The following is a 12,393-nucleotide window of genomic DNA, read 5'->3' as shown; positions in this document are numbered from 1 at the left end:
TCAACACTTCTTACAGCTGCTGCCACAGGCTCCCACCCCATAGGAACCGATGCCACAGGTACGGGTGGCTGAGAGGTCACCACATACAACTCCACCCCGGGAGCTGCTCACTCCTGCACAGAGACAATAATGGTAAGTCAGAACATTCGGGGGTAGTGGGGAGCTGGTCCCAAGCACACTCCCTCCCTAACACCCAGCAGGATGTCTCTGGATCATCCACATCTCCAGGGAGAAAGACAATCTGAACTCCCGTGTGGTCTCAGGACTCCCATCCTCACAGGACAGGAATGACCTCAATCTTTCTTAATCTATTCTTCTGTAGCTGATTTCAGGAAGACCTCCATGGGGACAACCATGCTAATAAAATACCTGTTTTGATCTAGAACAAGACAACTGGAGTATGGACAAGTGTGTTTGGACAAGGAGAAAGTCAGAGCTTCCTATAATGGGGAAAATAAGACTGACACTCTAACAGGCAGGGGGTGAAGTATTATTCCACTCCTAACCTGTCAACCAGCTCCCTCTTTGTAACTGTGTGATTGGAAATGAATGGAACCCTTCTCCCAGGGTCTTTTCACCCTCAGAGCTAAGACATTTTTCCCACTGTCTCACTTCAGTGTCTCCCCTTCAGGGCCCGAATTACTCACTGACATTCACAGCACTGATGCCTTCACACAGCCTGATGTGGGAGAGAAAAGAGCATTAGGACTGGGTGTTAGTTTCTGACAACGATCCCAGAAGTCACATGGTCACCCACTCTGAACCCAGTCACCTAAGAAGCCACCCAAGTTCCTCCCCAGAAGGTCAGAGAAGGTCTGGGGTCCAGCACCCCTAGAGGCTCAGCATCTCCCCAGCTCTGTTTCAAGAGAACACAAGGGGCAGGATCTCCCAGGTCCCTCTAGGAAGAGGGTCCTACTGAAGTGCAGTGGGACTGCCCCCAGGACTCCAGCTTCAGACTGCCGACCCCACTCCTACTGACTGGCTCTACCATCCTGAACAATCCAGTCTCCCTGGGCCACAAGCTTTTCATCTCTCTAATCGAAATGTATTTTTCTATTTGCCCTTTCAGTTTGAGGCCATTTTTATCCTGTCCCTTAAGCAAGGATGTTCTGGCACCAGCTCCTACCAGTTAGTTCACAGATACTGTTTTGTACATTTCTAGCCAACTCTGCATGAAGTCACAGTGGTAGCTTGAGCCCAGGCATGATAGAAGTATTTATACCACTAAAATATGCAAATGTTATACATCACAGACTTTTTATTCCCTCAGAGAACCAGCAAACTATTGTCCCTAACCAAATGATGTTGGAGCCCATTGGAAATCAGACAGCGGGCTCAACTGAGACTGTTCTCCTTAGCCTCTCCTCGGAGCAGAGAGGGAGCCAGAAAGGGTTCCAAGATGTAAGCAGAAGAAGGAATGGGGAAGTAGTAGAGGAAAAAAAATGGGCCAGGTCTATGCAATTGAGGCCCCAGCTGTGCAGACTGTACCCACCTCTGCTCCTCGCCCTCCAGCAGGCGCCTGTAGGTGGCGATCTCGATGTCCAGGCCTAGCTTGGCGCTCATCACCTCCTGGTACTCCTTGAGCAGGCAGGCCATGTCCTGCTTGGCCTTCTGCAGGGTTTTCTCCAGCCCCGCCAGCTTGCCCCGGGCATCATTAAGGGCCGCCTCGCCCTGCTGCTCCGCCTGGGTCACTGCGGCCTCCAGCTTGGAGTTCTAAGGGCCCAGGAGAGAACAAGGTGGGTTATGGCCTCTGGGTTTCTGTGTCCATTTCCTGGATGTGTCTAGTCTCTCTACCTAGATGAGATCACCCCAGAAACAGACCTCTCCCCTTCATCAACTGGGGCTCCCTGAGTCCCTTAGGACTCAAGTCATACGAATGGGTTGGAGAGTGAATGGTGAGATCCAGCTGGGCGCACACACTGCCTGTGGGACCCTGGGTGGGCCTCAAAAAAACCCTACCTGGCTCTTAGCATTTTCAATCTCAGCTGTCAGCCTCTGGATCAGACGGTTGAGCTCGTTGATCTCCTCCTTGGTGCGGCGCAGGGTCTCCCCATGCCGGATCACCGTGGCCTTGATCTCCTCATACTGGAAGAGGAAGCAGAGAGGCTCATGAAACTCAGGACAGGACCTCCCACACATTCAGGACAATGTAGATGATTTGCAGGTTGTCCAGTGCTCAGCCTGTGCAACCATACACGGCAGCCCTGCCTTTCTACCCCAGCCTGAGAGATGTCAATACTTTATTTACCGTCCCTAAGGATCAGAATCCCCAGACAAAAGTAGCCTTTTTTAATAAATGCCTTGAATCCCCCCCAGCGCCACATCTAGGAGGCAGGTGTCCTGGACCACTCACCTTGCTGCGGTACCAGCTCTCAGCCTCGGCCCGGCTGCGGCTGGCAATTTCATCATAGTGAGCCTTGATCTCGGCGACAATGCTGTCCATGTTCAGGTACCGGCTATTGTCCATCTTGACGACAACTGAGGTGTCTGAGATGTGGGCTTGCATGACTCTCAACTCCTGTAGGGCCAAGAGTCATTCACATTACATACACCATCCAGAGCCAAGCAGAACAGAGTTCACTTTCCACCTTTACACACACACACACACACACACACACACAAGCCCACAATTTCCAAAACCCTCACGCCTGCAGGCACCCCTGTCTATTTCCTCTGCACACAGGCCGGCCTGGGAATCAGGAGACCTGAGTAACGTCCTCTCTGCTGGTGCTCACCTCTTCATACAAGGTCTTCAGGAAGCCCACCTCCTCTACCAGGCTGTGTGCGTTGGCCTCCAGATCTCCTTTGAGCACATAGGCACGATTAACCTCCTGGAGACACAAACACACAGCAATCCCTGGTCATTGCAGAGGCTTTCCAGTGGGGGCTCCACTTCCCCCAACCCCATCCCCAGCCCTGCAAAGCAAGTCGTAGGCATATATCAGTAAGTCAAGAATAAGGGAACTAAGGTCTCCCACCAACTCTAGCAAAACGTCCTGTGTGACTTTAGAAAGTCCTTCCATCTCTCTGGGCCACTCTATTAAGGGAGAGCCAAAGAATTCCTGCCCTGTAGATCTCCCAGAGTGTGAGAAGGGATATGCCTATCGGTTGGAATAAAATATAAGTTTATTAACTGAACAAGGGCATACCGATGCCCTGAGGGCTACCAGACTCCCAGGCAACTATCCCCCAAGCAGACCTACTCACCTGCTTGATTTTGACAAACTCATTCTCTGCCGTGGTCTTCAGGGCGACCTCCTCTTCATACCTTCACAAGGGAAGGTAATTTGAAACAAGAGATTTAGCTAGTAATGGAAAGGAGGGCTCAACCTGACCCATCACATCCACCCCCCAGGATATCTGAAACATCCCTCTCACCCATATCCCTAATTACACATTTCTCTAACTTAGACATGATTCACTTTAAAGATACTGGTTTTGTTATTACTCAAGTATAATAAACTGCCTGGAAAGGTGGATGGAACTAGTAAGTTGAACCAGTGATTGCGAACAGTGGAGAAGACATAGTGTCATTTCTTTGTACCTCCAGTACCTAGCACAGTAAAGAAAAGAGTGAGTGTTCAGAACAGGTTTGTGGGACAGGTCAATGGATGGATGGATGGATGGATGGATGAAGAGGGATATGGTCCCTATCCTAAGAAGTTCATAACGCAATAGAAAGACTCTTTGCTGACATTTCAGCTTCTCTTCTTTTCGTGTGTCTTCCTGTCACTGCCTTTAAAGCTGATAAAAGCAAAAGTGGGTTAATGAAGAAAGAAGTTTCTAAGGCCAGTGTGCTCGGTGGTTCCCCAATTCTCGTATCATGTCAACCCTTCTGAGAGAAGTGGACCTTCCCAAATGCACTCACTTCTTCTTGTAGCCCTGCAGCACCTCCTGCAGGCTGTTGAGCTCTGAGGACAGCCTCCCGCTGTCGGCCTCCACACGCTCAGCCTCCCGCCTCAGCGTCTCGATGTAGCCATTGAACAGGGGCTCCAGGTTGCTCTCGCAGCAGCGCTGGTTCTGGTAGAACTTCCACTTGGTCTCCAGCAGCTTGTTCTGCTGCTCCAGGAAGCGCACCTGCCGCCCAGAGGAATAGTCACCCAGACAGCCGTAATTCCAGCATCCTGCAGAATCTACCCTCCAAAACTTCCGCCCATCCCTTTCCCCCATCCCACCCCAACACATACATGAGGATCTCTGTCACTGAGATGGCTGCAGATCTGAGTCCAAGTATCCATGATCAAGCGGAAAAGTCCTTTCTCATGCCTGGCTTCACTGTGCCAGGGATCAGAATCCCCTCCCAAATGACTAAGCCTTCCCCTGGAAAACCTTCCCCAGTTAGGTCTCCTGCTGGCCCATTCCTGTCTGAAGTGAACATTACTGGGGAAGCCTCAGCTGGCCCCAGAGTTTAGTGTGAGAGTGTGTGAGTGAGTGAGTGTGGGGCGGGGATGCGGAGAGAGAGATCGGCGGGGGACAACTAAGCATTCCAGATGTCCACAAGGATGACCCTATAGTCCTATTTCTATTTCTTTTTTTCTTCTGTTTCTATTTCTGACGTAAATTTTGTATGTGTCCCATGGGGGACAGGGGTCTGTGTCCGCTTCCCTCTGACATGCAGTTCCAAGCCTGTTCTTATCTCTCTTGTACATTATAACAGTGCTATCATACCAGGAGCCCCTGCTCAATGCTCACATCTCTCTAGTCTGTCTGTGCCCTGGAAATATGTCCATCTCCTCCATCAGACTTGGGATTCATCTGGTCCACATCTCTCTTACCCCCTGACTAACCCTTCAGTGCCTACCCAGGAAAGAAGGTTCAGGAAGGGTGTGATCAAGGACACCCACCTTGTCAATGAAGGCAGCAAACTTGCTGTTGAGGCTCTTGATCTGCTCCTTCTCCTGGTGCTTTATGCACTGTGCATTGGGGTCGATCCCCAGGTTGAGGGGCTTGAGGAGGCTCTGGTTGACTGACACGGAGGTGATGCAGGGAGGGCTGGGGCCACCAGAGCGGTACCCAAAGCTGTGGCTGCTGGAACCAGCACGGGAGCCCCCGCAGACACTGCGACTGCTGAAGCCCCCAGTGAGCCCACGGTAGCAGGAGACACCGCGGTAAGGAGCAGCCGTGATGCAGCAGCGGCTGGGCCTGGGTCCGCAGGCCGAGACACAGCTGAAGGTGCGACCAGGAGCGTACCTTTGAGTGGTCACACAGGAGCTGGAACTGCGGACTCCACTACGGGAGCTAAAGCAAGCCGATCCACAGGTCATAGTGATTCAAGGCTGGAGGAGATGAAGCCAGAGGAAGAAGAGAAGGGTTCTGAGCTCTCCCTCACTGTCTGTGCCTTTTATAAACCCAGACACCTGGCACTGTCTACGTCACCATGTGGAGCAAACTTCTTGTCACCTTTATGGGCTTGGGGAATTTCTCAGTTGTTTCTCCTCTCCTGGGATAATATCATCAAGATGAGGCTTTGGAAAATCCTACACTCAGGCAACTCTGAAGCCTTGGCAGAATTTTTTCCATAGTTCAGGGCCTGAGGGTGCCAAGGAGCCTAGATCAACCAAGGCCTGGGGACTCTGCATTTTGCGAGATAATTGAGGAGAGGAAGGGAAGCTGGGTTGGGATGATGGTTTTCAGGTCAGCTGGACTCATAACCTCTGACTTTTAGTTTGGGCCACAAGATGCACTAAGACCAAGGACAAAGGGTGGGCCAGCCTATGGTGGGAAGGTGGCCGTGGACCCTGGCAGCTTTGAGAGCAAGAGCCTTCCGGGGCTTCACAGGTAGGGTCTTGGGGACCAACTCTTCAGGGCAACCTATGACACTTGACCCTTGGCATGGCCAGAAGGAAACTGTGTTTACTCCCACCAAGACGTGGAAAAGCCAGTCATACAACCAAAAAAAAGTATTTGTTCAGCCACTTCATGCTGGGGGATCCATGAAGTGGGTAGATGTGTGTGAGCAGTGGTGTGAGAGTTCAGTATCTGAATCCCTAAAACCCTCTCTGTCCACCCACCTCCATCCCTCTTTGTGTGCCTTCAAGATTCCTCACCCACACCTAACACAGAGTGTCTTCCTCAACTAGACCTTAAGTGCAAGGCCACACTCCCCAGACAGTCTCTTTCAAAGGCCTCCCTGTTTTCTGGGGCATTTTCAGAAGAGCTTCTCCAATAAGCTCTGGGCCTGGACTGAGTGGTGGGACCTGGGATCCATTCCAAGAAACTTCAATGGGCAGGAGGCCCCAGCTCCCAGACCTGGAAGACAAGGCAGGCCCAGGGTGGGGGTGAGGGGAGTGCAGAGGCCAGGATGGTTGGAAGGGAAGGTACCTGGGCAACCAATGGGCCATAGAGGGGAAATAATAACAACAACAATAATGATAACAGCTGATATTTATTGATCACTTACTAGGCACCAGGCATTGTATTAATGCTTTACATATACACTCACTTTATCCATATCACATCCCCGGATAAGTTTGATTATCTTCATTCTAGATACAAAGGTAACTGAGGCTCAGAGAGGTTATGGAATTTTCATCCAGATTGCAAGGTGCAGAGCCCAGGCTTGAACCCAGGTATGTCTGATTCCAGAATTACTTTGACCATTATTCCACAGAGAAAAAAGAAGTGTGTCTCTGAAATGGGCATGCTGATGTTCAAGATGTTTCATAAGGACGCCTTGGGCTACCAAAAGTAGACACACACACACACCCTCCATGTACTATCCTCACATCCCATTTGGTCACACATGGTGAATATGGCCTTCTCCCAGTCAACTACCTCTCACACTCAGCTTGATAGTCTAAGCCCACCTTACCCACCCACCATATTCACCATCCCCCTGCCTCCTTTCCCCCTAACCTCATCCATCCCCCATTTTCCAAACCAAAGTAGACTCGCTGCCAGCTGTTCCTCCCACATCCTCTGGCCTCCCTCGCTTTGTGTCTTTGCTTCCACGGTTCCCTCTGCCTGAACCCTCCTCCCCTCTCTCTTCCCTGTACATCCAGCTCTTCAGTGTTTTTCATCCCCAACCAAGCTGTCATTTCCTGTAAGACCATACCCTGACCTCTGGCCCCAAGGCGCTGGAGGCTGACTCTCCCACCGAGTACCCTGGCATTAAAGTCAGATCCCCTGCAGCCTTGTATTAAAGTCCTTTGCATGTGCCTGCCCTCTGTGGGGGCTGCAGACTCTTTCCAACTCTGAGCCTGGCTCCTGTTGGGTATCTATTTGCTCCCTGCCTTGGGTATCTATTTGCTCCAGGGGCCTAGGGTGGGGGTAAAGAAGAGACACGACACCAGCTTTCCATCTGTTGACTGGTGGGTTAAACTGGTGCCCCAAGAGATAAAGGGGGCAAGGGATCAATTTCTAGAAGATGTGGCTGAAAATGGAGTAGCCCCCCTCTTCCCCATCACTGTGACCACCAACTGTCTTTATGGGGAAGTCTGTCCTTGAATGTATCAGAAATTGGAGCTGGGTCAGGGATTGGTACTGACACTTGGGGGACCACTGTGCTTTAGTTGTCAAACCTGTCATTTCCATCCTTCAGGTCATGTTAGAGAGTACAACTCAGCCTGCAGGCCTCTGGTCTCTTGGGGCTTTAAATGCACTTAATTATCAGTGTGAACAAAAGCTGATTATTAACCTCCTCATTGATTGTGATAGCACAGAAAATCTGCTCCATCCATCCACCAAAATGCAGGAGATCCAAGCAAGCATCATGAAAGTGCTTCTGTAAGTCTAATTTAAATCTTTAAATTAAGGAAATTAAATACTTTGGGGGTAAGTCCATTTCCTCTTGTGAGGGAGATACCAAGGGAAGACTTCTTCAATACCAATTTATTCCCTAAAGAAAATTGGAGTAGAGGGCTTCCCAGGCGGCTCAGGGGTAAAGAACCCACCTGCCAATGCAGGACACACAGGTTCAGTCCCTGGTCCGGAAAGATCCCACATGCAGAGCAACTAAGCCCGTGTGTCACAAACTACTGAGCCCGCTTGCCGCAAAGAGTAGCCCCTCTCTCCACAACTAGACAAAAATCCGCACAGTGACGAAGAGCCAGCAGAGCCAAAAATCAATAATTTTTTAACGAAGAAAACTGGAGTAGAAATTCATAATCCTGAAGCCATTAGACACACAGCTAGAGCTGGGAGCAGAAACACAGACACTGGAGGTGGGGCTCCATCTTCTACAGAGGATGGCTCTAAGGTTACACTGAAACCCCTGCAAAAATCAAAGCTGGACCAAAGGGATTCAGGCCCACAAGAGAATTGGGAAAGACAGCAAAGGGGGCAGTGAGGCACTCCCTAGAAATGGGACACCAGGCAGCCAAAGCCAGGCATGGCCGGCCAGGGTGACCTCTGCTGTTCCAGGATTTAATTACCCCCTTGCATAATAACAAGTCATATTTAAAAGCAAAGGAAGCCAAAGATGATTTGCGTATTTCTCTTTAATGCAAGCTGCTGAGTTCACACTCTGGTTTCCTCTGTCCATAATTGGACACATAATTAACTACCATTATGACGGCTCATAGCCTTCTAGGGTTTTGGCCATGAGCAAGCATCAGTTGAGGAGAAGGCTTTGGATCTGATTTCTCTAAGACCCCAAAGCCTAGCAGTCTGGGCTCCTGCCTCCATGAGGAACTTAACTCTCATTCAGTCCTGAAGACTCAGACTCTTCAATCTTGGCAAAGGGCTAGGAGCCTCCTTCCAGATTCTGACTTTGCCCTTGATGGACCCTTCTGTGCTTTACCTTGTTTTTTTTAATCATTATTTTTATTTGTTTGTTTCTGACTGTGCTGGGTCCTTGTTGCCGCGAGGGCCTTTCTCTAGTTGTGGAGAGCGGGGGCCTTTCTCTAGTTGTGGAGAGCGGGGGCTACTCTCTAGTTGCAGCAAGTAAGCTCAGTAGTTGTGGCTCTCAGGCTCTAGAGCACAGATTCAACAGTTGTGGCACACAGGCTTAGTTGCCTCACAGCATGTGGGATCTTCCCAGACCAGAGATCAAACCTGTGTCTCCTGCGTTGGCAGGTGGATTCTTTACCACTGAGCCACCAGCGAAGCCCCCGTGCTTGATTGTAAATAAGCCATTGATTCACTCTGAGTTCATCTTCCTAATCAAGTAAATGGACACAGTAATTCTGACCTCAGAAGAATGCCCTCGGGGTTAGATGAAATAATGCAGGATAAATTCCTCACACATTGTATGTGCTTGTGTCCTCAGTCGCTTCAGTCGTCTCCTGCTCTTTCCGACCTCACTGACTGTAGCCCACCAGGCTCCTCTGTCCGTGGGATTCTCCAAGCAAGAATACTGGAGTGGGTTGCCATGCCTTCCTCCAGGGGATCTTTCCAACCCAGGGATTGAACTCGCTTCTGTTGTGTCTCCTGCCTTGCAGGCAGATTCTCTAACTGCTGAGCCACCCAGGAAGCCCACACATTGTAGGTACTCCATAAATGTAAACTCCCTTTCTCCTCACCAGTAGAGTGGAGAGAAGTATGAGGGGTGGGGGTGGAGGATCCAGTCTTACTGGGTGAGGAACTATGAGCTGAGTTCTGACAGAGAGGAGAGAGAGTTTTTGTCCCAGGGGAAACAGGATGAATGGCAAATTAATAATAGAATAAACAGAACAAACAAACAAACTAACATTTATGGAGCTGTTATTAAGAGCTAAGTAGGGCCCTAAATGCTACCCTGTCCATTGCGCCCACGCGGGTTCTGTTAGGATCCCTATTTTGCACGTGAGGAAACTGAGGTTCGGAAAGGTTATTCACCTGTCCCAGATCATGACAAGAATCTCCAGAACTGACCTCTAAGATGCCTCCCCTTCAACACACACACAGACACACAACACATACACACTCACACAGAGACCTCGCAGAGCCGCACAGAAAACTAAGACCAAAGCTTCCCAGCCTGCAGGGCGGTGGCGCAGGCTGGTGGGGCCGGGGGTGCCTAGCTGCCCAGTTTGGGACTAGAACCAATGCCCCCGCGCTTCCCGGCCCAGTCCCGGCCTAGGGCCGCGGGCGGCCGGCCCCAAGCCCGCAGCGCACGGCCGGCGAAGCTGAGCAGGCGCTACCCGGTCCCATAAAGCGCGCGCGGGCGGGAGGCGAACGCCGTTTTATAGAGGCAGCCGGGAGGCCTGGTTCACTTTAATTCCGGCTCGCAGAGGCTCTCAGCCCGACCTCCAAGCTCATAAACGAGTGGGCCGAGCACTCCTCCTTCCGGCCCGCGGGCCGCGATATAAGGCACATGGTGGGCTTCTGGGTCCAGCTGCCCTCTCCCATCGCCGCTCGCCGCCACAGCACCATGTCCTGCCTCCCATCGCGCGTCTGCATCCCCGGCGGGGTGCGAGCCTTCAGCTGCGTCTCCGCCTGCGGACCCCGCCCCGGCCGCTGCTGCATCACGGCCGCCCCCTACCGTGGCATCTCCTGCTACCGCGGCCTCACCGGGGGCTTCGGTAGCCGCAGCATCTGCGGGGGCTTCCGTGCTGGCTCCTTCGGCTGCAGCTTCGGGTACCGCTCCGGTGGCGTGGGCGGCCTCAGCCCTCCCTGCATCACCACCGTGTCAGTCAGTGAGAGCCTCCTCACACCCCTCAACCTGGAGATCGACCCCAATGCGCAGTGCGTGAAGCAAGAGGAGAAGGAGCAGATCAAGTGTCTCAACAACAGATTCGCTGCCTTCATCGACAAGGTGAGTGTCCTTGATCACACCCTTCCTGAACTTTCCCTTCCTGGGTGGGCACTCAAGGGTTAGTCACGGGGGCAAGAGAGATGTGGGCCAGGTAAGCCCCCAGGCTGATGGAGGAGATGGACACACTTCCAAGGCACAGACAGACCAGAGAGATGAGTCTAGAGCAGGGGCTCCTGATTAGAGCACTGTTACTATATACAACCTCTTTCCAGACAGGCAGGGTCCCCATAGACAAGATCCCACCCTTTCTGAGCTCAGAAGTCCTGGCAGGACCTGAGAATTTACAGGCTAGTCTCCCCTGGAAGTTCATTCCTGGTGGCTCAGTGGTGAAGAATTCGTCTGCAATGCAGAAGACCCTGGTTCAATCCCTGGGTGGGCAAGATCCCCTGGAGTAGGAAATGGCAACCCACTCCAGTATTCTTGCCTGGAGAGCAAGAACACAGAAGAACTATACAAAAAATATCTTAATGACCCAGATAACCACGATGGTGTGATCACTCACCTAGAGCCAGACATCCTGGAGTCCAAAGTCAAGCAGGCCTTAGGAAGCATCACTAAGAACAAAGCTAGTGGAGGTGATCGAATTCCAGTTGAGCTATTTCAAACCCTAAAAGATGATGCTGTGAAAGTCATGCACTCAATATGCCAACAAATTTGGAAAACTCAGCAGTGGCCACAGGACTGGAAAAGTTCAGTTTTCATTCCAATCCAGAAGAAAGGCAAGGCCAAAGAATGTTCAAACTACCACACAATTGCACTCATCTCACACACTAGCGAAGTAATGCTCAAAATTCTCCAAGCGAGGTTTCAACAGTACGTGAACCAAGAACTTCCAGATGTTCAAGCTGGATTTAGAAAAGGCAGAGGAACCAGAGATCAAATTGCCAACATCCGCTGGATCATCGAAAAAGCAAGAGAACTCCAGAAATACATCTACTTCTGCTTTATTGACTACACCAAAGCCTTTGACTGTGTGGATCACAACAAACTGTGGAAAATTCAAGAGATGGGAGTACCAGACTACTTTGTCTTCTGAAAAACTTGTATGCAGATCAAGAAGTAACAGTTGGAACTGGACATGGAACAACAGCCTGGTTCCAAATTGGGAAAGGAATGTGTCAAGGCTGTATACTGTCACATGCTTATTTAACTTATATGCAGAGTACATCATGCAAAATGCCAGGCTGGATGATGCACAAGCTGGAATCAAGATTGCAGGGAGAAAAATCAATAACCTGAGATACGCAGATGACACCACCCTTATGGCAGAAAGCAAAGAAGAACTGAAGAGCCTCTTGATGAAAATGAAAGAGGAGAGTGAAAAAGTTTGCTTAAAACTCAACATTCAGAAAACAAAGATCATGGAACCCGGTCCCATCACTTCATGGCAAAAAGTTGGGGAACAATGGAAACAGTGAGAGACTTTATTTTCTTGGGCTCCCTCCAAAATCACTGCAGATGGTGACTGCAGCCATGAAATTAAAAGACGCTTACTCCTTGGAAGAAAAGCTATGACCAACCTAGAAAGCATATTAAAAAGCAGAGACATTACTTTGCCAGCAAACGTCCGTCTAGTCAAAGCTATGGTTTTTCCAGTAGTCACATATGGATGTGAGAGTTGGACTATAAAGAAAGTTGAGCACCGAAGAATTGATGCTTTTGAACTGTGGTGTTGGAGAAGACTCTTGAGAGTCCATTGGACTGCAAGGAGCTCAAAC

At 50.6% G+C, this 12,393-nt stretch overlaps 2 protein-coding genes across 2 annotated transcripts in view; one reads left to right on the top strand and one right to left on the bottom strand.

The window, feature by feature from the left end:
* On the bottom strand, positions 1-5,264 carry LOC105001542 (keratin, type II cuticular Hb1-like). The gene is made up of 9 exons (XM_010857874.1): positions 4,845-5,264; positions 3,869-4,077; positions 3,208-3,268; positions 2,736-2,831; positions 2,354-2,518; positions 1,960-2,085; positions 1,493-1,713; positions 648-679; positions 1-113 (listed from the first exon to the last, which is right to left on the bottom strand). Exons 1-9 carry the CDS (start codon positions 5,262-5,264, stop codon positions 1-3), a joined length of 1,443 nt encoding a protein of 480 aa, XP_010856176.1.
* Positions 5,265-10,071: 4,807 nt separating this feature from the next.
* LOC105001540 (keratin, type II cuticular Hb1-like) overlaps positions 10,072-12,393 on the top strand; it is an 11,928-nt gene continuing 9,606 nt past the window's right edge. Inside the window, exon 1 of the mRNA XM_010857872.1 lies at positions 10,072-10,675. Within this exon, the coding sequence (XP_010856174.1) occupies positions 10,235-10,675 (441 nt within the window). The 5' untranslated portion in view covers positions 10,072-10,234. The remainder of the gene's footprint in view (positions 10,676-12,393) is intronic.

This window comes from Bison bison, unplaced genomic scaffold (genome assembly GCF_000754665.1).
Source record: "Bison bison bison isolate TAMUID 2011002044 unplaced genomic scaffold, Bison_UMD1.0 scf7180017864383, whole genome shotgun sequence".
Taxonomy (NCBI): Eukaryota; Metazoa; Chordata; class Mammalia; order Artiodactyla; family Bovidae; genus Bison; species Bison bison.
Note: the sequence above shows the minus strand (reverse complement) of the source record. Positions and strands in the feature narration are given on the sequence as shown.